Here is a 27,050-nt window from a genome sequence, read left to right as displayed (position 1 = left end):
TTGGTATGGCTTGAAAGTGAAGCATGGGGTTCCTTACAGGCACCATTATTCCAGTTGCAGTGCTTGGCACATTGCAGTGCTAAATAGTATAGCATATTTTATTACGCATTTCCTTCCCCATATTTGACTCATCCTACTCACTAATCAGTTTGCAGGTAGCTCATTGTTCTTAATAGCACAGTGCCCAACATTCTGCATCGTTGTTCTTTCTTCAAAGACTGTAGAAACTGTTAATGAGCTCTGTTCGACATCCATTCCCGGTAGTTTGCAGTTTATTCATGTGTATATTGGAAAAGGAAAAAGGTTAGAAAAGTACTATTGTCTCTGTATTTGGAAACCATGCATCCTCCTAGAACTACAAATTCAGTAAAAAATGGCCAATTGTAGGGTGTTTGTAACATACCATACTTCTACCCTTTTCTGAACAGTGTACTAAACTCCGCTTTCAACTCAAGTCAATCTTGTTTTTCGAATCTCTGTCTCATGTTATACCTGCCTTGGTCTTCTCAGGATCAATCTCCTTGTCATCTTGTCTCTGTACTGGATTCTTACCCTGAACAGGCCCTTGTGCCATCTTGGTAACTCTTGCTAGTGACTAAAGTCTAATGTTAGGTTGAGGAGTGACATTCTGCTATCACATACTATTCATAGCTGTGCAAAGACTCTTCTATTATATCTTATGTTTGTCTTCCCAGGGCAGTCGATTTGCAGCTCACAATGATCTGGACAATCGGCGCCTGCTTTGGCATGGAACCAATGTGGCAGTAGTGGCTGCTATTCTTAAGAGTGGGCTGCGCATCATGCCACATTCCGGTGGCCGTGTGGGCAGAGGCATCTATTTTGCTTCAGAGAACAGCAAGTCAGCCGGATATGGTAATTTCACTATTATGCCTAGCTTAATCGCAGTAGAATTTTGGTGAAGTGTCAGGTTGTCGAACAGTTTTTCAGTGATTGTGTTTGTTTGTAGTGTGCCACTGCCTTCTCTGCTTGAGATGTCTATCTGTTTTATCTGTACTTGCAGCTGTCTGAGAAAGAACTTATATAATAATTTTACAGCATCAGCAAAAGCAACTCTATTGTAAGGGTTATGTCCCAGTTTCCTTTAATCCGTACTTGTTGGATATACTTATAATTTTGCCTCCATTTGATAAGTCTACCCACAATTTGCCACTCACATGGTGTGTCCAACTAAGCTTCACCCTGTCAATTACTGAGAAGATTGTGTGGAGAGTGGGAGTGTTGGTTTGATAATAGGTGGCTGAGCAAAATTACTATTTTCCATTTTAACTGCCTTTGGAAAATTTGCTTGCAGCTATAGCAACATTTCTTGGTATATGTCTGTAGTCTGGGGTTCAGTCACCAAGGTTCTCTTTGGGAGATGGTTATATAGCATTTGAACGTCATATAAAGAAAAATAATTGAATTTTTTTTATCTGCAAGAGACATCTAGTTGCAGATTCCTTGCCTTATAATTTTCCCCAGGCGTCAGTCTGGATTCGGAGATTTTTCATGAGCAGTACCCCTTTGTGCCGTTAGGTGGCATCGATCGGCTCTATCATCTGCACCATCCGCGTAGCATATGACTTTGTGGGTCCCATATAGTCGCTACCCCGGCACACTGATGTCAGTTCCTTTCTTTTTGCACCAGCCAACGCAGATCCGAAGAAAGAACTACCTCTCAGTCACTTTTTGACTGGGGGTTTTTCAACTTTTGTTGAAGCTTTTTTGAGTACATCTACTACTGGTGCGTAGATTATGTCTTCGCGTAAGACAGGGTTCAAGCACTGTGGATCCTGCCATTGAGCGATGTCCATGACAGATCTGCACCTTGTGTGCCTTTCATATCTTTAGCACGACCACAACCCAGTGTTGTGCTCCGAGTGCCTGGCCATGAATCTGAAGGCTTTCAAGGAGAGGTGTCTAAAGCTGATGGTGGCCTGGCGCTTCGCTCTGCTTAAGTCCCTATCTCAGTCGAGAGGGAGGACTTGGATCATTTGCAGAGTCCCCCCTCTTCGTCGTCCCACTCCAAGTCCTCGTGAAGATTGGGTAAGTCAAGGCATAAGAAGAAGACAAAGAAAGCGAAACGTTATTCGACTTCACCTTGGCCCACGAAATGAGGGAGCGTAGTTGATCGAGGCCTGTCCGGGCCAACTCTGCGCCTCTCTGAGTATCTTGGGAGCTGGAGCAAACCATGGCCAACTTAAGGAGTTTTATGAGGCAATGCGCATCATTTTTGGGCAGTCTGACTCTGTTAGTGTGCCTTTGGGCCCGATGGAGTTGAAAAGGGCCCCTTCGGGTTCCATGCTGGTGGCTTCAGCCTCGGCTATGAGGGACACACATTCAACCTTCCCCGATGCAAGTACTGATGTCGATGCTCACGGCGCCGCTCATGCCCCCAGGCGGTGCTGTCCCCATCCTCATTGCCGACTCTTGACACGGAGCTGGATGGGTGTCGTGTAACGCCAACTCTGGCGCCGACAGGGGCCATACACCCTATGGCGGATCCTGAGCCTTATATTCCTATGGACTAGGTTACAGTGAGGAATGGGAGGGGTCGCTGGATCATTTAAAATACCTGCTCCAAAACACAGTGGCTTATGTACGAACCCGGATGAAGCCAGTGGACTGGATACTTCCACATATACTGGCATGCTCTCTCTCTCTCTCCCTACAGTGGCTACGGAGGAGGGAGCTTCATATTTAGTGATGGTGCAGAGATTGGTCGAGGTCCTGGACTTCGAATTGCCTTTGTGGCAGTCAGGACTAACCTCCTGTCAGAGGTGCTTCAGCCTGGGGCTTCCTCTTCAGACCCCTGCTCCTGTTTAATGAAGTCCTTACGGACATCCTACTGAGTACCTGCTCCAAACCCAGCACAGGAGCTCCTACGAATAGGACAATTGCCCGCTGCCATCACCCTTTACCGAGTGACCCAGGTTCCTGGCTCAACACCCCACCCCTGAGAGCTTGGTCATCCAACCCTCCACTTCCCAGGGCACGTTTTCTTCCTCATGCCGAGATGGGTAATTCAAAAGGCTGGACACATTTGGGAAGATGATGTTTTTTTCTGCCATTCTGCCATTGCGTTCTGTGAACACTGCATGGTTTTCGGGCCATTTTTCCAATATGCTGTGGGATACGGTTGCGCAAGTGCTGTCACAAATCCCAGAGGAGGTCCAGGCTGTACTTTCCCAAGCAGTTGCTGATGGGAGAGATGCACCAGAGTTGACAATTTGATGTGGACTGGACACGACCAATTCACTGGGCAGAGTGATTGCTTCAGCAATGGCCTTGAGATGCCACACTTGATTGAGGACATCTGACTTTTCGGGGGATGTCCAAGCTAAGCTTAAAGACATGCAGTTTCATGGCACCCATCTCTTCAGAGAGAACGCAGACTCTGTGCTCGAGCACTTCAAGGATATGCCCTTTGATGGCTCCCGTCTCTTCAGAGAGAAAGCAGACTCGATGCTCGAGTGCTTCAAGGATTCTTGTACTACAGCCAGGTCTTTGGGCTCATAGCAGCACCCCCCAGTCTTCTTTTCGCCCCTTTCGTGGGCACAGCAGGGGTGACCACCTGCGTCTGTTCCCCTCCAGACATCGTGTTGCGAATGCTGCCCAGCTTCTGCTTGGGCGGGGACGTAGGATCCACCGTCCTCGTGGATCAGGGAGCTAGCGGTCTTGCCATTCCGCTGCCGCCTCCTCTGTAGCTTCCTCCAAACCTTCTTATTCTGGCATCTGACTCTTCCCCACCAGGGACCAGTCAGAGGCAGGATTCGCCATCATCCGCTCCACTGGCAATCCATCACGACAGACAGCTGGGTTTTGCAGATAGTCCGAAGTGGCTAACCCCTCCCCTTCAAGACTGCCCCTCCACCCATACCACCTTCCTACAATCAGATTACGGAGGTTATCTTGGCATTTCTCGAAGAGGAAGCTACAGCTTTTTTTGCCAAGAGAGCCACAGAGAAGGTTCCTGTGCCAGAAGTAGATTGTGGTTGCTATTACCGCTACTTTCTGCTACCCAAAAAGGAGAAGGGCCTCTGCCCAATGCTAGACCTTAAGACCCTCAATCTTTTTCTCAAGAAGGAGAAGTTCGAAATGCTCACACTGGCTCAGGTTAGATCTGCCCTAGACCCAGAAGACTGAATGGTAGCGTTGTACTTGCAGGACGCCTATTTCTATATCCCCGGCCTGCCTGTCCACAGATGTTTCTTGCAGCTCATGGTAGGCTATGAGAACTTTCAGTTCACCTGCTCCCCTAGGGCCTTACTAGCACCTCTCGGTGTTCACTAAGGTGATGGTGGTGGTCGCAGCTGATCTGCGCAGATCTGTGTTTTCAGTCTTCCCCCATCTCGATGACTAGCTGTTGAAGGCAGGCTCACCCAGGCTGTCATCTCCCATCTCCAGACTATGGTGCACCTCCTCCATTCATTGAGGCTTTGCACCTTTGGACATGGTTGGACAACTGCGCATTTCCCTGGTGGTTCAACATCCGGTGGGGTCTCTGAACACCAGAGCGAAAAAACTCAGCCGACAATGCTTAGTCGTTCACAAATAACGTCTCCATCTGGATGTGGCCAAGGTCTCTTTAAGCAGTGATGCGAGACTTGGTTGTATCTGTTCACCTCCGCAGAGAACGCGTAATGTCAGCAGTATAGTCGTTGGAGTTTCCAAGGTGGCAGTCACTCTGTGATGCTTTTTGTCGCAAGTGGAACTAATTTTTCCTGTATGCCTTTCCACCCATACCACTTCTGCGCAGAGTTCTCAAGAAGATCAAGAATAACCAGACCCAAGTAATACTTGTAGCTCTGGACTGGGCACGAAGAGTCCGGAATCCTGAGCTACTGAGCTTGGCCATCAATCCTCCAGTCAGACTGCCCCTTTAAGAGGACCTTGTGTTGCAGCAGCAAGGGAGGGTTGTCCACCAGAACCTGTCCAGTTTCTGCCTTCTTATGTGGAGATTGAGAAGCAGCAGTTGGCAGCTTTTGACCTTCCGCCCGAATTCCGTAATGTAATCATGACAGCCAGGTGTCTGCCCACCAAAACTGTATACGCCTGTTGGAAGACATTTGTGGCATGGTGCACAGATAGGTTTGCTGACCTCCCCCGCCCCCCTCCTTTTACCCCTCCATCTGAGGTCCTGTGGTTTATTCTTTCCTTGGTCCAGCAGGGCTCGGCTATGGGCACTCTCAAAGGTTATCTGTCTGCCATTTCTGCTTTTTAACGTTTGCCTGATCAACTTTCCTTCTTTGTCTCCTATTGTAAATAGGTTCCTTAAATGCCCTACTCATATATTTCTTCCTTCCCCTTTCATTGTGCCCCAATGGGATTTGAATGTGTTTCTAATGTGTGCTCCTTTCAAGCCTCTCCACAATTGTCCTCTTAGGCTTCTCACTTTAAAAACAGCTTTCCTTGTGTCCATTACATCAGCCTACCTTTCCATCTATCCTGACAAAGTGGTGCTTCACACTAGGGCCTCCTTCTCTGCCTAAGGTGGTTATGGCCTTCCATGTAGGCAATACATCACCTTGCCTACTTTTTACACACCCCACATCCTCCTAACGAAGAGGAGGTATCCCCCTCGGCCTGGACAAAAAAAGAGCATTGGCGTTGTACATTCAACGTACCAAAGAGCTCCAGGTGGATGATCAACTTTTTGTTGGTTATGTGTTTGCGAAGAAAGGTCGGGCAGTGCAGAAGAGAACCGTCTCCATATGTTTTGTACTTTGCATTAAAATGTGTTACAGTCCCTGATATCTGTCAGGTGGCAACGTGTGCATCTCTGCACAAAGTTAGCAAAACACTTCTGCCTGGACAGTCGGGTCCGTAGGGACGGGTACATTGCCCATTCGGTCCTGCAGGACTTTCTGCTATGATCTTAGTTAGAGACACTTATCTAGTTGCAGATTCCTTACAGACCCACCCATCCTCTCCTCTTTGCGAACTAGGGTCAAGGACACCTCTTTCGGGGCCCTTGTTTTGATGCAACAGTGGTCAGTGTTCTTCATGGCTCTGCGCTTCTGCAATGAAAATTTGTGAAAAGAAACTGATCTCAGAATGCCAGGGCTGTGTCTATATGGGACTCGGGAAGTCCTATCCAGTGCGGACGACGACGGACACGGAGCTGATCAGTGCCACCTAGCGATGTGCAGAGGTACTGCTCAAGAAAAATCTGCAGATCTAGAATGATGGCTGGGTGAAATTCTAAGGTAAGGAGGCTGCAACTAGACATTGTTTCTACCAGGTAACTTGTTACCGAAGGTAAGTAACTTGTTCATTAAGCATAATTTATGATTCCATCTGGTCATACCTCATTAAGGTATCTTAAAAAAAATACTCCTAAATTTCCTTGAAAAGACTCTTTAAGTGAAGTTGTGGCTGTATAATACATGGAATTCTGTAATCCCTGAATAAAAGCCAGACTCTGTTTTTGTTATAATCGGCGACTTGTGACGCACCCAGTCGATGATTATAAAGAAAAGACGACAGAACTAGACTATTATAAGTTATTACATTTGAGTTCTAACATCAAAATGCCTGCCGCGTGAGACAGCAGCGAGGTGATAGGACAGGTTACGGAGCATAATTGAAGCAGCTGTTTAAAGAACAAAAATGAAATGTTGCTTTTCTTTCTTCTGCTCTATTTTTGTAACTGACCATGACAAGCAGAGAGAACATGTTTATTTTTTGCACCTCTTAGATAGAGAAAAGTTAGAATCTTTCTGCATGTCTCTACACATTCTTAGCTAGTGCAACTTTTCTTTTAAAAACTGACTTGTATTGAACTATTTCCAATATTTGTTTGAAACAAATAACTAACAGGTCTTTGGTGTGTTTATTTGCACCAGAGGTTTTGTTTTTATCATTCATGTTTGGTAACATGTTTATCTTTTCACATGAAAGAGCTATGCACCAAAGTTTTAAGTGATTTGTGGGAAAGGAGATGGTGTGACTATGTATTATAGGGATAAAGCACCCCCAGTTCCATTACCATTACCTTCGGCCTCATTCCTCTATATGGTTATGGAACTTCTCAGTGACTTGCAATATCCTTATAAAGTTTGGCAGGGGGTACTTTATCCCATATGTAATAAATCTGACCCAGTCTTAAGTTGGCCAGGTACAGTTACCTGCAAAAACCACAACTACTGTCTTGAAAAGCAGACCTCTACCACCAGATGAACTGCTTATGACTTCACAAATGATGTGACAGATTGCGTTGCAGACCACACCTGTGGTGAGACTATAGATTGCCTTATCATTGACAGTAATTGAACACATCACTATTGCTACATTATTATTTATTTCATTCAATATGTATTCTGACTTAATAATGATGTGTTGTTTAGTCCTCATATACATTGGTACAAATCATTTTGTGGTCTTGATGTCTGTTTGGGGGACGAGTGATTAGTTGTTTGTTATTTGTTTGTTTATTTATTGTGACAAGGGAGAACCTGGAGTTCCCAGACTTTATATACAGATGTAAGAAGTAACGTTTTTTTTTTGGGGGGTGGGGTGTATTTTTGACATCAGCATGATGTGCAAGGGTTGGAATAAATGTACATACCTTTCCAATTTAGTGTTGGGTTTGGAGCGTTACAAATAGTTGTTCTTCTAAAAAGTGCTCACAGTTTCTACAGTTACTACATAGCAACACTCAGACTCAATGATACCTACTTCTTTATTCCAGTACTTCTGACCCATCGCCAGTACCTAAGGATAGTGAGAAGTGGGGGAACACATTACCAATTTAACTTCCTGACTGCTGGAGTTACTATGGCCCTTCAATTGTTTCCAAAATATTTAGTCTGGGAAATGATGTTTTGTGTAGTAGCCACATAGGTAAAGAGGGAGAGTTCATCTCTATTTCTCACTCACTCACAGCAGGTGGTCCTCTCTTGCACCACCATCAATCCCAAGAACTAGAACTTGTAATGCTAGAGTCGCAGTAGGAATTTGGCCTCCTTTGTAGATGCTCTCCCACTTTAGAACTACTAGATGCTGGTTTTCGACTGTGACAGTGCACTGTTGCCTGTTACCAGACCTCCGTGTCAGTGCTCTTTTCTTAAAACAAGATATGTTTGAGTCAGATTTTTCCACAATTGGCACAGGACTTTAGTGCTCCTGTAAGTCCCTAGTAAATGGTACCCCTGGTACCTACGGCCTAAGTGGGTCCCTAAGGGCTGCAGCATATCCTATGCCACGCTAAGGGACCCCTACACAAATTTCATATGCCCTGATATCACAGACCGCGTGTCAGGGTGCAAGCCCTGAGTGAAAACACAAAATGGCACACTCATTATGTGCCGTGCCAAAGTTACTGCATGCATTATATGTACGTCACCCCTCCAGTAGGCCTTGAGAGCCCTAAGGAAGGGTGCATTAAAATACATGTGAGGGCATGTGTGCATGAGCAGCTATGCCCCTGTGATGTCTTGTTCTATTACTAGATATTTCGAGTGACCAGGCAGCCACCTTAGAACATGTACTGAACGCTGGTCATTACGAGTGACCCAGTTGCATGATGGGTGCACAGAAAATAATGGTGTTTGGTATCAAACACCTCGTCTTAATAAATCAATTGTTTTGCCAGTATTGGATTTATTATGACAATCACCCAAAGGGCACCTCAGAGATGCCCGCTGAAAACATACTAGTCCTCTAATGTGCTGGCTGACTGGTATCATCCAGCCTGTCACCACAGATATGTTTCTGACCCCCTGGAGGTGAGAGCCCCTGCTCTCCGAGGTCAGAAACAATTCCTACTCTGTCAGGAGGTGTTATCATCTCCGCCAACAGGATGGCTAGTAAGTCTGCACACCAAGACCAGGGACTTCAAAGTCCCTGCCACCTTTGATATCAGACCCCAGCTATCCCTGAGCTGGGAAAGACAGCCCCCTGCCCTGTGGCCCATTTGGCACCACTACAGGTGGGAAAAATTAGCTAGTCAGGAGGCGTGTTATACTTAAATGCTTACCACACCTCTAAGGTGGGAAGCCTGAAGGGAACATGAAAAGGAGAATTCCACCAATCTCTTGTGTGGTAGAATTAGGAACTTTGGCAGAGGTTGATGCCCATTCCCTAAAGGAAGTGGTCTTCTAAGGGGTGGTAGTGACCCCAAGGGTAAGTAGCCCACTTGTTACACCCCGTAATTGATTATTTAGGGGACCCCCTGACAATAGGAAAGCAGATCAAGTCAAGACTTTGACTACTGGGAACCGAGGAAGAAGGACAAAGTGAGTGATAACTGAAGACCTACACCAAAGAATGGCACAAAACCCTGCCAGGTTGCTTGCCATCGACAATTGCTAGGACCAACTTCGCCAAGAAAGATCACTCTTGGAGTAGAGGAGCTACTCTTCTGCAACTGCAGGCACCGCAAGCAGCTATCCGGTCAATCGTGTTGCTGGCCACTAGGTAAACCATTGAATTGTGAGTACTTAGCATCGCCAAAGCGCCCACAGTACAGCTGAGTAGGAGGATGGAATCATTGAAAGCATTACATGGGTCATGGCGTTGAAGCAGTGCCTCCTTTTACCGAGCGTAGGGAGCCTGTAATGTCCAGATGCATCTCATACCTGCACGGTGCTTGTACCCCTTCCTCAGTCTCATAAAAGACTAGAAGACTGGTGTCCTTCACATGTCCAAGTGTAGTGTTCTAATTAGAAAACCACTTAAAACATTTTCCTAGCCCTATGGATACCTGAGGTATCACTTGGCCCTGAAAGAAAGACTGACTGAATTTGTGACTCGTGTCTGTGGGTGCCGCTATCATTGGAGAATTTGAGCAGAACTAGTGGATTCGGAGACGTGAGCCACTGAAGGAAAAGCTAGTGAGCACTGCTTCACCAGTTTATTTGGCTCTTACAAACACTAGGACCTTAACTGGTGGTTGGACTTAGGTCACTCGACACTGGTGGACTGTGTCACAGCTTGAACGGTCGTGACCAGATAGTAAGCCAAGAACACCAGGAGAACCAGAAATTCTTTACTGGATAGGGTCATCCAAGGTACCCAAAGATCAGAGTTTGGTCCAGAATCTATCATTCGGCTTCCGCTACCAATCAGTTGAAGTTTTGAGCTGGCCTGGACCTGGCCCCCTAGGATAACGTAGTAAATAGAGCCAATATAAATTTTGGACTAGCACCTAAGACTGAGGAGTTAGAACTGTTGGATTGTTTCTTGACCCTGGGAGATGATAGCCCCTTCTGTTTTTTAAAAAATTATCTCACCTTTAACTGAACCATTTACTTAGCTAATAAGTAAAGGTTCGATGGCATCTGTCGCTGTAGATACGCATGTTCTGCAATAGCTCGCCATCTGGTGTTGGGCCGGAGTGTTACAAGTTGTTTTTCTTCGAAGAAGTCTTTCGAGTCACGGGACCGAGTGACTCCTCCTTTTGTCTCCATTGCGCATGGGCGTCGACTCCATCTTCGATTGTTTTTTTTCCGCCATCGGGTTCGGACGTGTTCCTGTCGCTCCGAGTTTCGGAACGGAAAATTAGCTAATTTCGGAAGATTTTCGTCGGTATTGTTGCGTTCGGGATCGGCGTACTTACATTCAACACCGCATCGAAGATCGAAGAGCTCCGGTGCCCTTCGGGGTAGTTTTTCGATCCTCCGTCGGGGCCTGGTCGGCCCGACCGCGTGCTGAAGAACGCCGATGGAACGGATCCCGTTCCGTTTCTGCCCCAAATGCCACAATAAATACCCCTATACAGACCAACACTTGGTCTGTAACCTGTGCCTGTCACCTGAGCACAGTGAAGACACCTGCGAGGCCTGTCGTGCGTTCCGGTCCCGAAAGACACTCCGAGACCGTCGAGCCAGAAGACTTCAGATGGCGTCCGTGCCGACAGCCCACCAAGAGTTCGAGGAACAGGAAGAGGAAGGTACCTTCTCGATCCAAGAATCGGACTCCGAAGGATTCGACGATACACAAACCGTGAGTAAGACGTCGAAAACCACACAGAGGAACATTTACAAGGCCCAGGGGACGCCACTGCCATCAGGCCATGGCTCCACCCATAAATTCGGTGACCGACCGTCGGCACCGAAAAAGGCCCAAACAGTGCCGAGATCGTCCGACTCCGGTCGAGACACCGGCACGCAGCCTTCTCGGGACCGAGAAAGTGCTGGAGACAAGCCTCGACACCGAGATGCCGGTGTGGACACGGCTCGACGCCGAGACAGCGGCACCGAAGAAGATCGACGCCGAGAGGTTTCGGCCCCGAAAAAGAAAAAAGTCACCTCGGAGCCGAAAAAACACGCAGACAGGGTTTCGGTGCCGAAACAAACTGCAAGCGACCCAGCTTCAGGCTCTTATACAGAAGAGCACTCGCTAACCTCCCAAATGCAAAAGCATAGGTTTGAGGAAGAGCTACAATCAACTGATGTGGACCATACGCAAAAGCGTATTTTCATACAGCAGGGGACAGGAAAAATAAGCACCCTTCCCCCCATTAGAAGAAAGAGAAGGTTGGAGTTCCAAACTGAACAGACACCACAACCAAAAGTGGTGAAAAGAGTTACCCCACCACCCTCTCCTCCGCCCGTGATTAACGTCTCACCAGCACGAACTCCATCACACTCCCCAGCTCACACCACCATAAGCCAGGGTGACCAAGATCAAGACGCATGGGACCTATACGACGCCCCAGTGTCAGATAACAGTCCGGAGGCATACCCTACGAAGCCATCTCCACCAGAGGACAGCACCGCGTATTCTCAAGTGGTGGCTAGAGCAGCACAATTTCACAACGTAAGCCTCCACTCAGAACAGGTCGAGGATGATTTTTTATTCAACACACTCTCCTCCACCCACAGCTCATACCAAAGCCTGCCTATGCTCCCTGGTATGCTCCGGCACGCAAAAGAAATCTTTAAGGAGCCGGTCAAAAGTAGGGCAATCACACCAAGGGTGGAAAAAAAGTATAAGGCGCCTCCTACAGACCCGGTTTTCATCACTACACAGCTGCCACCAGACTCTGTCGTTGTAGGAGCAGCTAGGAAAAGGGCCAACTCTCACACATCTGGAGATGCACCACCCCCAGATAAAGAAAGCCGCAAGTTCGATGCAGCTGGTAAAAGAGTCGCAGCACAAGTTGCAAACCAGTGGCGCATCGCGAACTCCCAGGCACTACTTGCGCGCTATGACAGAGCCCACTGGGACGAGATGCAACATCTCATTGAACATCTGCCTAAGGACTTACAAAATAGGGCAAAACAAGTGGTTGAGGAGGGACAGACCATTTCCAACAACCAGATCCGCTCCTCCATGGACGCTGCAGATACAGCTGCACGGACAATTAATACATCTGTAACTATCAGAAGGCATGCATGGCTCCGAACGTCTGGATTTAAACCAGAGATTCAACAAGCAGTTCTCAATATGCCTTTTAACGAAAAAGAACTGTTCGGTCCAGAAGTGGACACCGCGATTGAGAAACTCAAAAAAGATACGGACACTGCCAAAGCCATGGGCGCACTCTACTCCCCGCAGAGCAGAGGGAATTACAGCACATTCCGTAAAACACCCTTTCGAGGGGGGTTTCGGGGTCAGAGCACACAAGCCAGCACCTCACAAGCAACACCGTCCAGTTACCAGGGACAGTATAGAGGAGGTTTTCGGGGACAATATAGAGGAGGGCAATTCCCTAGAAATAGAGGAAGATTTCAGAGCCCCAAAACCCCTACTACTAAACAGTGACTCACATGTCACTCACCCCCTCCACACAACACCAGTGGGGGGAAGAATAAGTCATTATTACAAAGCATGGGAGGAAATCACTACAGACACTTGGGTTCTAGCAATTATCCAACATGGTTATTGCATAGAATTTCTACAATTCCCTCCAAACATACCACCAAAAGCACAAAATTTGACAACACACCATTCCAATCTCCTGGAGATAGAAGTGCAGGCACTATTGCAAAAGAATGCAATCGAATTAGTGCCAAACACACAAATAAACACAGGAGTTTACTCACTGTACTTTCTGATACCAAAGAAGGACAAAACGCTGAGACCAATCCTAGACCTCAGAGTAGTGAACACTTTCATCAAATCAGACCACTTTCACATGGTCACACTACAAGAAGTATTGCCATTGCTAAAACTACACGACTACATGGCAACTTTAGACCTCAAGGATGCTTATTTCCATATACCAATACACCCATCGCACAGGAAATACCTAAGGTTTGTATTCAAGGGAATACATTACCAATTCAAGGTACTGCCTTTCGGATTAACAACCGCACCAAGAGTCTTTACCAAATGTCTAGCGGTAGTCGCTGCACACATAAGAAGGCAGCAAATACATGTGTTCCCATATCTAGACGACTGGCTAATCAAGGCCCATTCGTTAATAGAGTGCTCAAATCACACAAATCACATCATACAAACCCTCTTCAAACTAGGGTTCACCGTCAATTTCACAAAATCCAAAATTCTGCCGCGCAAGGTACAACAATACCTGGGAGCCATAATAGACACATCAAAAGGAGTAGCCACTCCAAGTCCACAAAGAATTCGAAATTTCAACACCATCATACAACGCATGTATCCAACACAAAGGATACAAGCAAAGATGGTACTACAACTCCTAGGCATGATGTCTTCATGCATAGCCATTGTCCCAAACGCAAGACTGCACATGAGGCCCTTACAACAGTGCCTAGCATCACAATGGTCACAAGCACAGGGTCACCTTCTAGATCTGGTGTTAATAGACCGCCAAACTTACCTCTCGATTCTGTGGTGGAACAACATAAATTTAAACAAAGGGCGGCCTTTCCAAGACCCAGTGCCACAATACGTAATAACAACAGATGCTTCCATGACAGGGTGGGGAGCACACCTCGATCAACACAGCATACAAGGACAATGGAACGTACATCAAACAAAACTGCATATAAATCACCTAGAACTTCTAGCAGTTTTTCAAGCACTAAAAGCTTTCCAACCAATAATAGTTCACAAATACATTCTCGTCAAAACAGACAACATGACAACAATGTATTATCTAAACAAGCAAGGGGGGACGCACTCCACGCAGTTAAGCCTGCTAGCACAAAAGATTTGGCGTTGGGCAATTCACAACCAAATTCGCCTAATAGCACAATTTATACCAGGGATCCAAAATCAACTCGCAGACAATCTCTCTCGAGATCACCAACAGGTCCACGAATGGGAAATTCACCCCCAAATTCTGAACACTTATTTCAAACTCTGGGGAACACCTCAGATAGACTTGTTTGCAACAAAGGAGAACGCAAAATGCCAAAACTTCGCATCCAGATACCCACACAAACAGTCCCAAGGCAATGCCCTATGGATGAACTGGTCAGGGATATTTGCTTACGCTTTTCCTCCTCTCCCTCTCCTTCCTTACCTGGTAAACAAACTCAGTCAAAACAAACTCAAACTCATATTAATAGCACCAACTTGGGCAAGGCAACCCTGGTACACAACGCTGCTAGACCTATCAGTAGTACCCTGCATCAAATTGCCCAACAGGCCAGATCTGTTGACACAGCACAACCAAAAGATCAGACACCCAGATCCAGCATCGCTGAATCTAGCAATCTGGCTCCTGAAATCCTAGAATTCGGGCACTTACAACTTACCCAAGAATGTATGGAAGTCATAAAACAAGCCAGAAGGCCATCCACCAGGCACTGCTATGCAAGTAAATGGAAGAGGTTTGTTTGCTACTGCCATATTAATCAAATACAACCATTACACACAACTCCAGAACATGTAGTGGGTTACTTGCTTCACTTACAAAAATCTAACCTGGCTTTCTCTTCCATTAAAATACACCTTGCAGCAATATCTGCATACCTGCAGACTACCTATTCAACTTCCCTATATAAGATACCAGTCATTAAAGCATTCATGGAGGGCCTTAGGAGAATTATACCACCAAGAACACCACCTGTTCCTTCATGGAACCTAAATGTTGTCCTAACTAGACTTATGGGTCCACCTTTTGAACCCATGCACTCCTGCGAAATACAGTTCCTAACCTGGAAGGTGGCATTTCTCATCGCCATTACTTCCCTAAGAAGAGTAAGCGAGATTCAGGCGTTTACAATACAAGAACCTTTTATACAACTACACAAGAATAAGGTCGTCCTAAGGACCAATCCTAAATTTTTGCCAAAGGTTATTTCACCGTTCCATCTAAATCAAACAGTGGAACTTCCAGTGTTCTTTCCACAGCCAGATACCGTAGCTGAAAGGGCACTACATACATTAGATGTCAAAAGAGCATTGATGTATTACATTGACAGAACAAAAAACATCAGAAAGACTAAACAACTATTTATTGCATTTCAAAAACCTCATGCAGGAAACCCAATATCAAAACAAGGTATAGCCAGATGGATAGTTAAATGCATCCAAATCTGCTACCTTAAAGCTAAACGACAGCTGCCCATTACACCAAGGGCACATTCAACCAGAACGAAAGGTGCTACCATGGCCTTTCTAGGAAACATCCCAATGCAAGAAATGTGTAAGGCAGCCACATGGTCTACGCCTCACACATTCACCAAGCACTACTATGTAGACGTGTTATCCGCACAACAAGCCACAGTAGGTCAAGCCGTATTAAGAACATTATTTCAGACTACTTCCACTCCTACAGGCTGATCCACCGCTTTTGGGGAGATAACTGCTTACTAGTCTATGCAAAACATGCGTATCTACAGCGACAGATGCCATCGAACTGAAAATGTCACTTACCCAGTGTACATCTGTTCGTGGCATCAGTCGCAGTAGATTCGCATGTGCCCACCCGCCTCCCCGGGAGCCTGTAGCAGTTTGGAAGTTACCTTCAACTATTTATATATGTATCATCTCAACCTTAAATAGGTGCATACTTAGTCACTCCATTGCATGGGCACTATTACTACAATTCAACTCCTACCTCACCCTCTGCGGGGAAAAACAATCGAAGATGGAGTCGACGCCCATGCGCAATGGAGACAAAAGGAGGAGTCACTCGGTCCCGTGACTCGAAAGACTTCTTCGAAGAAAAACAACTTGTAACACTCCGGCCCAACACCAGATGGCGAGCTATTGCAAAACATGCGAATCTACTGCGACTGATGCCACGAACAGATGTACACTGGGTAAGTGACATTTTCATTCTCATTCTCATTCTCTAACCACCTCACTAGACAGGAAGACTGGCCACATATGAAACTATGCATCGTGAGTAAAGCTGAAGTACAGCTGTTAATGTTGAGTGCCTTTTTTTGTCCTCAGTGCTGGATATTTCATAATTTCATAGGCCGGGATGGTGAGGCAATACCTGGAGGAGAATCGGTTTCTCAGGACTCTCTGCCTAAGTCAAGGACACAAGACACATAACAACGTGCCCATTAACAGCCTTTCAATACAGTATTTAACACCTCCTTTGATAAGCTTCCTTTTCAAGGTTTTTCTGCAGAAGGGTACAGATTATGGAAGTAAACACTTAATGAAGTGAAATATGTTTAGGAACATAGTTTAAAAAAGTAATGAGAAATATAGCTAAAAAGATCTAGTGAAATGGTCTTCAACAGAAATGTCTTATAAATCACCAAATCTAGTTTAAGTCATCTCTAATAGGAATGCTGTTTACTGAGGCATATACTGTACACTGTGTCGTACAGACCTGTTTCCCTCCACATTTTACTCAGCCCACTAACAGCATACCTGTTGCTAAAGGGTAGCAATATTGTAAGTATATTTAAAGGTGAGTAGCTCCATTCTTGTAGGCTTGGTAATTTCCATAGATGCAGGCACATTGAATCTATGTCTCTGCTAGAGAGTCTGAATATGGCTTCCAGCCATGAGCTTAAGGTCTGTGCTATTATAGGCTGGAACTGAAACTGAATAAATGAGATTGAACCATTCATTTTGTACCGTTATGTTAAAATGTGGCAAGCGTTCTGGGCCTGATGATGTGGAATTAAACAAAGCATGTTAATGCAGGAAAGATGATGCTAGAGATTTATAGGCGTGTGTTTTTTTCTTAATTAGACTCCACCCTTCATCCTGCACACAAACCACATCCAACTTTATCTTTAAAAAATGGCTTATTTATATGACAGTAGGAACAGAAAATAGTGAAGTCCTTGCAGTGTTTTGCTATGGCCCATGCCTTTATTTCTGGATTACAATACCAATTACAGTGCTAGAAAATAGCCCTTCGCAGAAGTGGTGTCTGGAAAGAAGCGTTCATGCTGCAGGATATGTCCGTGTTCAAGCACATCATGAGGTGTACCACCCTGTAGAACATTTCACTAGTAAGTAGGTTTGATTCTGCTCCCTTTAGTAGCACTGACCTCTACTGTTGAGGTGTTGCCAAGCCCAGCATAGTGGACTCCTCTTTCCACCATCACTGCAGACTGTTCACCCCAGACACACTGTAGGGAATCACAACTTGCAGACCTCCCCGTTATCATTGGTGTGATCTAACCTTCTGTAATAATCCTTGAGGTTATCTCTCATCAAAAGTCACTACTGTAAAGCCACTGAGATGACTTACTAAACATAAAGTAGATTTTTATTAGAAGGCGGTTTATGCATTCTGTAAAGAAAATATAGTTGCTGATTTTCTTTCAAGAATACCAACACAGTTGAAAGAATGCATGGATAACTTTTGGAATTAATTTCATGTGGTTTATGTTCGTGTCCGTGAGATTCCTGCTATAAGCAAGGAAGTGTGGATGTACGAGTAGGATACGGACACTATAATATAGATAATTAAGAAGTATGTGAGAGTTGGTTTGTCGCTGAAAAATTCTATAGAAGGTATCATGGCACCATTTTGGGGTAAGACTTAACAGTGGAAAATTAATTTTTCTTGAGAGGAGGCAAAGTGCTTGCACCAGAAATCTTGTGGATGAACATTGTTCAACTGGGATACAAAGGACATTTTGGTGTTCCTAGATTGAAGTAATTTGACAAAAGGTTGTTTTAGTGTTCCGGAGAGTGTGTAATCAAAGTTTAATGACCAATAACTCTTGGAGAACTTTAAAGCCTCCAATGTGTGAATTTGATATTCCTTGCACTAATGAGGGTATGTGGTCCTTGGTATGTTGTGACCAATTGGAATGTCCCAGAAATGTGTCCTTGCATTAATTAACCTTCTTTTGCACTAGCCAATTGCCAAAGTGGTGACAAAGTTGTTGTAGATTTTGTTTAATCTTTTTTGGACCATGGTTTCGTGAAAGAGTGCATGCTGAATGTTTTCTTGAATGATAACTGGGTCCAGTTCACAATGAACAATACTTTGGAAGTGTTGGGATCAAATCTAGCACCACGTCATTGTACAGTGATAGCTAGAAAGAGATGATTCAGAAGATTAGTGCTGCATTTAAAAGGTTTATTGAGCTGGCAGTTGAAGACAACAAGGATTGGGCGTTGAACAAAAAAATGTGAAAATCTGTGTGGGCCTACTGGGTATGTGCTCATTAAGCAACTGGTATCTCTCCTTTTGGGATTACAAGATAAAGCAGTCCTCTTACTGAAAGTAGTCATGGATGTTGTTAAAACCTGATAAATAGATGTGGACGATGCCAGGAATAGAACTAGAAGTGTACATGATGAAGTAAATCTGTTACCCTACGGAAGCTGTAGATGTTCTGGGGAAAGCAGTCAGATTAAGTGATAAAAGGGTTTAATGTTAAGATTGTTGAATCTTAACCGTGTACTTTTGGAGTGTAAGAACTCAGGAATACTGGATGCAAGGTGCACTGTTGTAACTGATTGGAAGTTTGAGAAGAACGACTGGCTTCTGTTTGTGAAGAAACCCCTAATGAGGTAGATGGTGGGGGGTGGTCGGAACAAAAGTTTGGCGTTTCTAATATGTAAGTACGGAGGTGTCCTTCCAGGATGTTTGGTCTAATCAGAGCAGATAAGCAGTACTTGAAGAGATGATTGTCTGTTAGGGTGAAGAGGTAGATGCAGTTTGTGGTGATGTGGAAAACATTGACTTTAGCAAAGCTTTATTGGCTGGAGAGTCTGAGTCACATAACTCAACTGGAAAACAGTATAGAACTCCGCCCTTGTGGTTGAAGGATTATGACACTTGTGGATTTGTAGAAGACATATAGAACTTATGTTTTTTCTGGTTTTGGTATTACCTGTATTAATTGTTTTTTAACTTCATATGCATGCATACCTTTCTAACTTGTGTGGGACTGTGTTTATTGTTCATTATTTCAGCGAGGGATGTGTAGTGTGGGGTATGTTGGAATGTGGGAAGGGAAGTAATATGGTTCTAGTCCTAGAATTATCCTGGGAAATGTGGGCAGATATTGGAGCCTGGGACAAGAGGTAGCTGAAGATGGAAGAACCCCAGAGGTCTTTATCATAATAAAGTTTGCAAACATATTCCGGCAGAGTGGTTATTAGCAATGGCACCACTACACATTTAATGCAAGTTATTTCTTTTGCCTGTCTACTCTTTTCTTCCCTTTCTTCTGTCTCCTGTTCTCTTAACTCCTCTTTTTCTCCTGTATGCACCTCCTTTTTTCTCTCACACTTTCTTTTTCTACCTTGCATTCCTCTATCACCCTCCACCCTGCTGTTTCTTATCCACTTTCCTTCCATCGCTTGCCCACTTTCTCGTTCTTCTTTTCTCGACTCCTCTTGTCTTGTTTTCCCTTTCTCCATTTTATTTTACAGTGGCGTGCACAAACAAGCAAATTGGGATCATGTTTCTAAATGAGGTTGCTCTTGGAAAGGAGCATCACATCACCCGAGATGACTTTTTGCTCCGTGCAGCTCCCGAAGGATTTGACAGCGTAGTTGCTCGAGGACATAATGAACCTGGTAAGTTCCTTCCCAGCAGCTATCTTGAGATATGTCTTGACGTTGTAAACCACCTGCAAGAAAGGCATGTAGTGAAATTTCTAGGGACCCTGTTATGACTCTCGTATCCTGCAATGGGTTGGAAATTTGAGTCACCAGACCCATTGGGATTACGAGTACAGCTTTCCCCCGGGAAAGGACTGCTAGATGAAATAGAGCAATGCTCTGTTGTTATGGGCATAGTGTGGTCGTGGGATTATGATGGCTGTGCTTTGGATGAAAATATGGAGGAATTGTTAATGACTGGCATTGTGGAGGGACAAGAGACAACATTGTCTGGAGGTTTAGTTGGGAACCCTGTTTTTTTAAGGAGGGCAACCAGGTTCTCAGAACAAGCCACACCTTAGTATCCCCATATGGCCCAGGCATTTTGTGATACCAGATTGCTTCTGGCAACAGCAAGGGCATTGGCAATAAAATAATTGTTTGTCAAGGACAACAGAGTTGCTTGCGCAAACTCACAAGCAGGAGGGAAAAATAAAAAGCAGAATGCATCTCAAGTCATTAGAGAAGGACTTTTGAGTGACGCTTTCTGTCTTTTTTCCTTACAGACCCGGCACATGATAAAGAGATTGAACTGGATGGAAAGAAGGTGGTGGTGCCTCAGGGGAAGCCAATCCCAGTGCCGAAGTTTAAGGACTCTTACTTCAACCAGAGTGAATACCTCATCTACAAAGAGAGCCAGTGCCGCATCCGTTACCTAATACAGCTTAAGTTTTGAAGGGCTGAGATTCTTGAGGCTGTGTCTGTCCTTGGGGTCCTGTCTGTCCTGCCACTGGTGTAGTTTTAAGGAGCTGAGCCCTAGGCACCTTACCAGTGGCACACCTGTGTCCATTGAAAGTCCTTTCCGCATTGTTTGTGTGGCCCTTGATTCAACCACAGCGATAGGCTGCTTCCACACAACTATGTACCACTGATCTGTTTACATGCTGATTCACAGTCATTCTCTTATGATACTGGTTCACTGACAGAAAAAGTTCTCCCAATTGTGAAGTTAGAATCCAATTGCTACTTAAGAGTTCATCCCAGTACACTTTTGTGGATCTTAGACTGTATTTTTGCAACATGTGGCTACGCGTAACAGTAGTGTATATTTGGCTGTGATAACACATTTTAGACTTGAAGTTTTACAACAACTTTGTCGGATCTCTTAGACTTTAAAGTTATTGCACTTATGGTTATGAAATGACCATATCTTTCTAAAATATTTGAAAAATGATGGCTGTCATATTTTACATTCCCAAATGGCCATTAAATGTCTGTGACAGTATATAGAACTGGCTTTTCAGAAAGAAGGTTTATCACTTACTAGTAACTTCATACAATTGTTTATCACATAATGAATGATAATGGTATACTCAGAGACGTCTGTGACTAATCAGACATCAAACTATTAAGTTACTAGGGGCCAGATGTAGCAAGCATTTTGCATGGTGCAAACTGCGAAAGTCGCAGTTTGCGCCATGCAAAATGCCGTTTGCGATGCTCATTCACAATTAGCTATGCTAAATTGCTTTGCGACCGCAAATGCGGTCGCAAAGCAATTCGCAGTTACCACCAGTGTCACACTGGTGGTAACCCATTCGCAAAAGGGAGTGGGTCCCAATGGGACCCCTTCCCCTTTGTGAATGTTGCCAAAAAGGGTTTTTCAGAGCAGGCAGTAGTCCAATGGACCACTGCCTACTCTGAAAAACCGAAACCAAAAGGTTTCGTAATTTTTTATTTTATTTTGCAACTTGTTTTCCTTTAAGGAAAACGGGCTGCAAAAAAAAAAAAAAAAACCTGCTTTATTTAAAAAGCAGTCGCAGACATGGAGGTCTGCTGACTTCAGCAGGCCACCATCCCTGTGAGTGCAGGGACTCGCAATATGCGACCCACCTCATTAACATTAATGAGGTGGGTCTTTGCGACCCCATAGCGACTCGCAGAAGGTGTCTGAGACACCATTCTGCATATGGTTTTGCGACTCGGAAATTGCGAGTCGCTCCGAGTCGCAATTTCCGAGTCGCAAAACCTAGTTTTGCTACATCTGGCCCTAGATCTCTTGTGCTGTGCAAAGTTATGGAACTTCCCTGACTAATTTTCAAAGCACGAAGACCTTAAATTATTATTTCTTTCTGTTTGTAAAATGACCTCTGTTTCTGTAGTGTTAGGGTAACGTTGTGGCCCTGAATGTCAACTCATCCCTGTACCCTTGAGTGTAACACTACTACTGTGTTTATTAATGTGATGTCCTCCATCACTGGCTCTTTTATAGGTTCACATTCTTTAAGCATTTCTAATCATCTGGCATGGAATGATTTGAGAATGTGAATCTATGAAAGATACCGGTGCTGTAGAATTATTGTTACAGGTGTCTTATGTTGTGCCACTTAGTGGTACTAATTGCCGACTTAGCAATGTAACGTTACTCCTATGCCCTTGTGGTATAGCATTGTAAAATGTTGTCTTTTCAATGAATTGGATATTTCTGACTCTGGCCATAAACCAAAACCTTTTTGAATGAATAGTATCACCTGAAGGGTATGTTGCTGAAGACCTATGACTTTAAGGTTATCTGAAATCTTACCGTATAAAGCTCACACCTGTGTAACATAGGAACTCCACTGGCAGTTTCAAATGTTAGAACATAGCTGCCTGAATGTGGGGAACCCAGAATACTCCTACACAAGTGAAACTGCTGAGGGCCTTATTTAGAGTTTGGAGGATGGGTTACTCTGTCACAAAAGTGATGGATATCTAATGTGCATCATTATATGGGCATTATAGCCTATGCACAAGTAGTACGCCTGACAGGTTATTCGTCACGTTTATGAACCCAACAAACCTAAGTGTTCATCTGCCATTATCGGACACAGACAAAAATGCAATTACCTCTCTGAGGCTGTATGTTCTGAATTTTTGTGTAGTCTTTGGAATAAAATTTAAAAGGGAAGTCCACACAGAGCAACAGTGCAGCATAAAATGTGACCTCACAGTCCAGGGAAAACAAGAAAACATGAATTTAAAAAAAGGAAAATGAATCGAGATGGTAACCTTGTAAACAAGACCGAAGATGTTCACAGCTCTTTGAAGGACTTATGTGTTTCTATATTCCAGCAGACCTTGTACTGTCAGTTGCGTCATAGCTTCTGTGGAACACTGTTAGGGTATTGTCACTGTTTTGAGAGAATTTATTCTCAGAACTACATTTTTTACATTTTACTCAGTCTCTTGAGTTAATGAAGCGTTTCCGTCTAGTTTTACTTAATTTTATGTTGTTTTTTCCCCTTTTTTTCATCATGCATTCATCCATTTGTGAAGTTTCCTTCCCGTAGGAGAAAGGAGGCTTTTCAGATGATAGACATTCCTTGTGGTCTGTCTTCCATATATGCATTTAACAGAAGACTGCATTTTGCACAAACATGTCGAAGAGGAGCCCCAAATACAGAGAAGGCATCCACCTTAGAGGGAAGATAGAAGACCTCAAGCTGAAACAGAGCAAAAGAAAAGCAACCAGGGAGGCCTGGGAAGTACACCATTCAGTTCACCCTCACCCTTAGACTGCCACATAGGGATAGCTAGAAAGCGAGGACAGCACATTTCTTTAGGCATCCTAATCATTGTTGCTGTTGCTTATTCTAAATGTGTCATTATGTCCCCAAAAATAAATTATCACCCCCTAAAAAGCTGTTTTAACTGTCAAGTCCTGCCCGCATGCTTAACATAGTGTTAAAAGTATTGTACTCCTCAGAGGATGATCAACAAAAGTAAATGGTCCTAAAACCATAGACAACTTTCCAATACCAAAGATTGGTTATGCTCTCAGGTACTCCTGAAGTAATTGACTCAATTGTATGGTTTTATGTTTGTGTTCCAGACTATAAAGTGGTTTATTTCATATTGTGTTGTAAAGTTCTTAAACCATAGTGATGATCTAACAGTTTCTCTGACTGTAATGGAGTCAAACATTCTTCTCCATTACTATCCCAAAGTAAAACCTCTTCCTTTCTTCCCCTGTCCTCCCGATTCTTTAGCAGAAATGAACAACTCACCTGTACTAAAAGAATAAAAAAAAAGACATAGTAAAGGTGCACAGTGTGTCCTGTAGGGTTCAGCATGGCCTTCAGTGGTGCAGAGGTGTGTGATGAAGCCACTGTAATGCTCCTGCATCCAGTGTAGTCACTACCGATACACAGGAAATGCTACTTGGGGTGTCCTTCATTTAATATGGAAACTTTAACTCTGTTTCCTTCCTTCATTTTGAGAGCTGTTGCTGTTCATTTGTATGTGAAAGCTTCCACACCAAAACATTTAGTAAAACAATTTCACTAGAATGGAAGGGTATGGGAGTTTACAGTGAGGTGAAAGCAGTGCTGTTGTTTTTGAGGATTCATAATATATAGTTTTAGTAGTCCTAATTTTGTAAAATTGTTTTGTCTACTGGTGGATGCACAGGCAATTTTCCTTGAGTCAGCCCTTCCCTTTTCCCTTTTTTCGAAGTTTTGCACAAACCCCAACCGATGCTGTTGGATTAGTCTTTATAAGAGCGCACTTTAATAAAGAAAATGTTTTCGTGGTTTGACTTTAATGGTTCATTCATTTAGTTTTTTAAGCCCTTTTGCTTGTTTGTACCATTTTGTGCCTTTCTCCCTTACAGTAACAAAGGTGCAGAGAGTTCATGGCCATTTGAAGTTGAATGGGAGACCCTCACGGTGGCCCGTTTCAATTACAGGTCCCAAACCGGAAATCTGAAAAATAAGGCTGCAGTAAGCGCACACTGGAGCAAACGTATAACACTGATGGATGTCCACGTTAAAACATTAGGATTGTTTCGCAGTAGCATGCTTAATCTTTAATGCAATCCCTCCACTGCAGTTTGATGTACTTACTGTATGAGTCATTTGTATTCAACACATCAATTTAATGCCATATGAAAATGAAGGAGGCCCTGAGTGAGACTGTGGTCTTAACTGGAGTCAAAAATAAATCTGTGTCCTTTTATGTCTTACTTTACAGGGTGATATGATGAATCTGTGCAAAGAGTCCACTCATAATAATATATGGCAAGCATGAGCATTGGTAATACATTCCCTCACAGTTGAATCAACAAAGGTTTCACCAAATATATTAAGCTTACCTTGCGTGGTTTTGGTGACATATGTTAAACAGATATTTTTCAGACTTTTTTTTTATAATGTAGATAAGCAAACTTCTTACTGCCACTTCCTGGATAAAGGAACAGTGACTGTGTTAAGTCCCCTTTGCTCCAGGCGCATAGTGAAAAAGCAGAACCTCATATACTAGTTGTCTTAATGCCAATGCTTCTTTACACGTGTATGCCTTAATGTACACTGGGCTATGGCATAATCAAGATTTGATTATTGTTCTCGTATTAATCTGAAGTGATCAGTAGCCTTTATATGCATGCTAGGTTTTATGATTCTTTTAGGCCCAGAAGCCACTTTATTGTGTGTTGTACACTTGCACATTTTCTGCTTCTGCTAGTAAATCATAGCCTCACTTCCTGTATGTGATGAAATGAGTGCTTTTCAGAGAGTAGTAAATTCAGCAGCATTTTTTGCATCTTTTATCAGAACCTGAAGGACAGCTTACATTCTTCTCTTGAGAATATCTTGCCTCCTACTGGTTTCATTGAAGTAACAGTTACTGTCACATGTTCCTGTGTACTTGTTTTGGGAGTAAAGTGGGTCTAAACCGTTGTACATTGAATAGAATTCAGCATTATATCCTTCAACTGGATTTTGAGTGGATGCTCTTGTCTGTTGAATTGACATTTGTCACCAGTGGTTTTGCTTGGCTGCTTGCTTTTTTTTCATTAAACGCATCTCAGACTTTTGGCCTCCTACGTGTTGTTTTTTCTTTACTTTTTGTTACAATAGGGTAGGTTAAAGAGACTGCAAATATTTTGCCCAACCCTAAAATAGTGTATTTTTACCTTGAAACTCACTATGCCCGAGTACCACCTGCCCACGAAGCGAGGAAATATTGTTGCCAAATGTTCATTATCCTCCTTTCCACTTAGGACCCTTTAGCTGTGTTCATTTTGCCAGCCTTTTGGGTCTTCTGGCTTTCTAATTTGTCTGCAAAATATGCCAGCAGTGACTTGAGTCTACTTTTCGGTCCTGTGACCACTTCACTTCCCTTGCATAGGCATCGGTCTCCATGTGTCTGATTTTATTTTTTTCAAGGGTCATACTACAACTTCCTCTCAAAGTTCCTACTTGCCAGAAAGAAATTCAGAATGCCACTTCTCTGTTTGTCTCATGCTGCATCAGAAATTACTCCCTGCAGTGCCTGGGCTAGTTTGATTATGTTCGCTCTCTGCTCCCTCACCAGGATTCTATCCAAGAATCCCTGTTGCTTCTGCACTAAACTTAGGTCCACAATGTCTTGAGGCCTTAGAATGGGGCACTTCCCTGGGTCACTTATTTCTGGGGCTTTACACAAGGTACTTAACCAGGGTGCTGTAGCAGCCTTGAACTGGGCTGCCACCAATTATACCTTTCTGCTTGGCTCAGGGGAGCTTGCTCCTGAACACTCATTCGACCTTGAAATTGTCCACTAGTACAGGTTCCAAAATGCCTTTTTGGCCTTATTCAGCCTTCTCTACAGTAGCAAGTGTAAGGTTCCCATTATGAGGCATGTTGCTTTCTGGGTGTTTTAGTTTTTATCCTATTAAGTGCTGGGAACTGCTGAGCTCCCATTCTCTGTAGGGCCTTGTTTTGATTGGTACTTCTAACCACACATTCCTCCCCTTAGATTCACCCCAAGGTGCCAGACTGTATCCAGAGAATTTTCTATAATGCTACCATGTCCCGGTCGGTGGCATTGTATGGCACCACACTGCCTCATCACTGCCCTGGGTGTGAGGGAGCAGAGATGCATATATGCGCCTCTTCTGAGCACTAATGTCCGTTCCTTTCTTTCCAGGTATTTCAACACAGATGCAGAGCTTCAATCCCCCCTTTGTCAACTTCTCATGACTCAAAGAACATTTATACATTGTGCTATGGAACTATGTTTCCCATCTAAAAGGCAATTGAAGAACGAGATGCTAAGCAGTATATCGTCCATCTGCACACATGGCCCGGTCACGAGGCTGTCCCAGCGACCGCGCCACTTCTTAGTCAAAATCTTGAGGTAAGTTGAAGTCCAAATGCAAGCACAAA

General features: G+C 44.1%; 1 protein-coding gene across 1 annotated transcript in view; it reads left to right on the top strand.

Annotated features, from left to right (window-relative positions):
• PARP3 (poly(ADP-ribose) polymerase family member 3) overlaps positions 1 to 25,713 on the top strand; it is a 125,666-nt gene extending 99,953 nt beyond the window's left edge. Inside the window, exons 9-11 of the mRNA XM_069206751.1 lie at positions 696 to 873; positions 19,693 to 19,839; positions 20,430 to 25,713. Coding sequence (XP_069062852.1) covers positions 696 to 873; positions 19,693 to 19,839; positions 20,430 to 20,599 — 495 coding nt within the window. The 3' untranslated portion in view covers positions 20,600 to 25,713. The remainder of the gene's footprint in view (positions 1 to 695; positions 874 to 19,692; positions 19,840 to 20,429) is intronic.
• The last annotated feature ends 1,337 nt before the right edge of the window (positions 25,714 to 27,050 follow it).

Source organism: Pleurodeles waltl, chromosome 9 (assembly GCF_031143425.1).
Source record: "Pleurodeles waltl isolate 20211129_DDA chromosome 9, aPleWal1.hap1.20221129, whole genome shotgun sequence".
In the NCBI taxonomy this organism is placed as follows: domain Eukaryota; kingdom Metazoa; phylum Chordata; class Amphibia; order Caudata; family Salamandridae; genus Pleurodeles; species Pleurodeles waltl.
The sequence above is the reverse complement of the archived record's forward strand: the minus strand, read 5'-3'. Positions and strand labels throughout refer to the sequence as shown.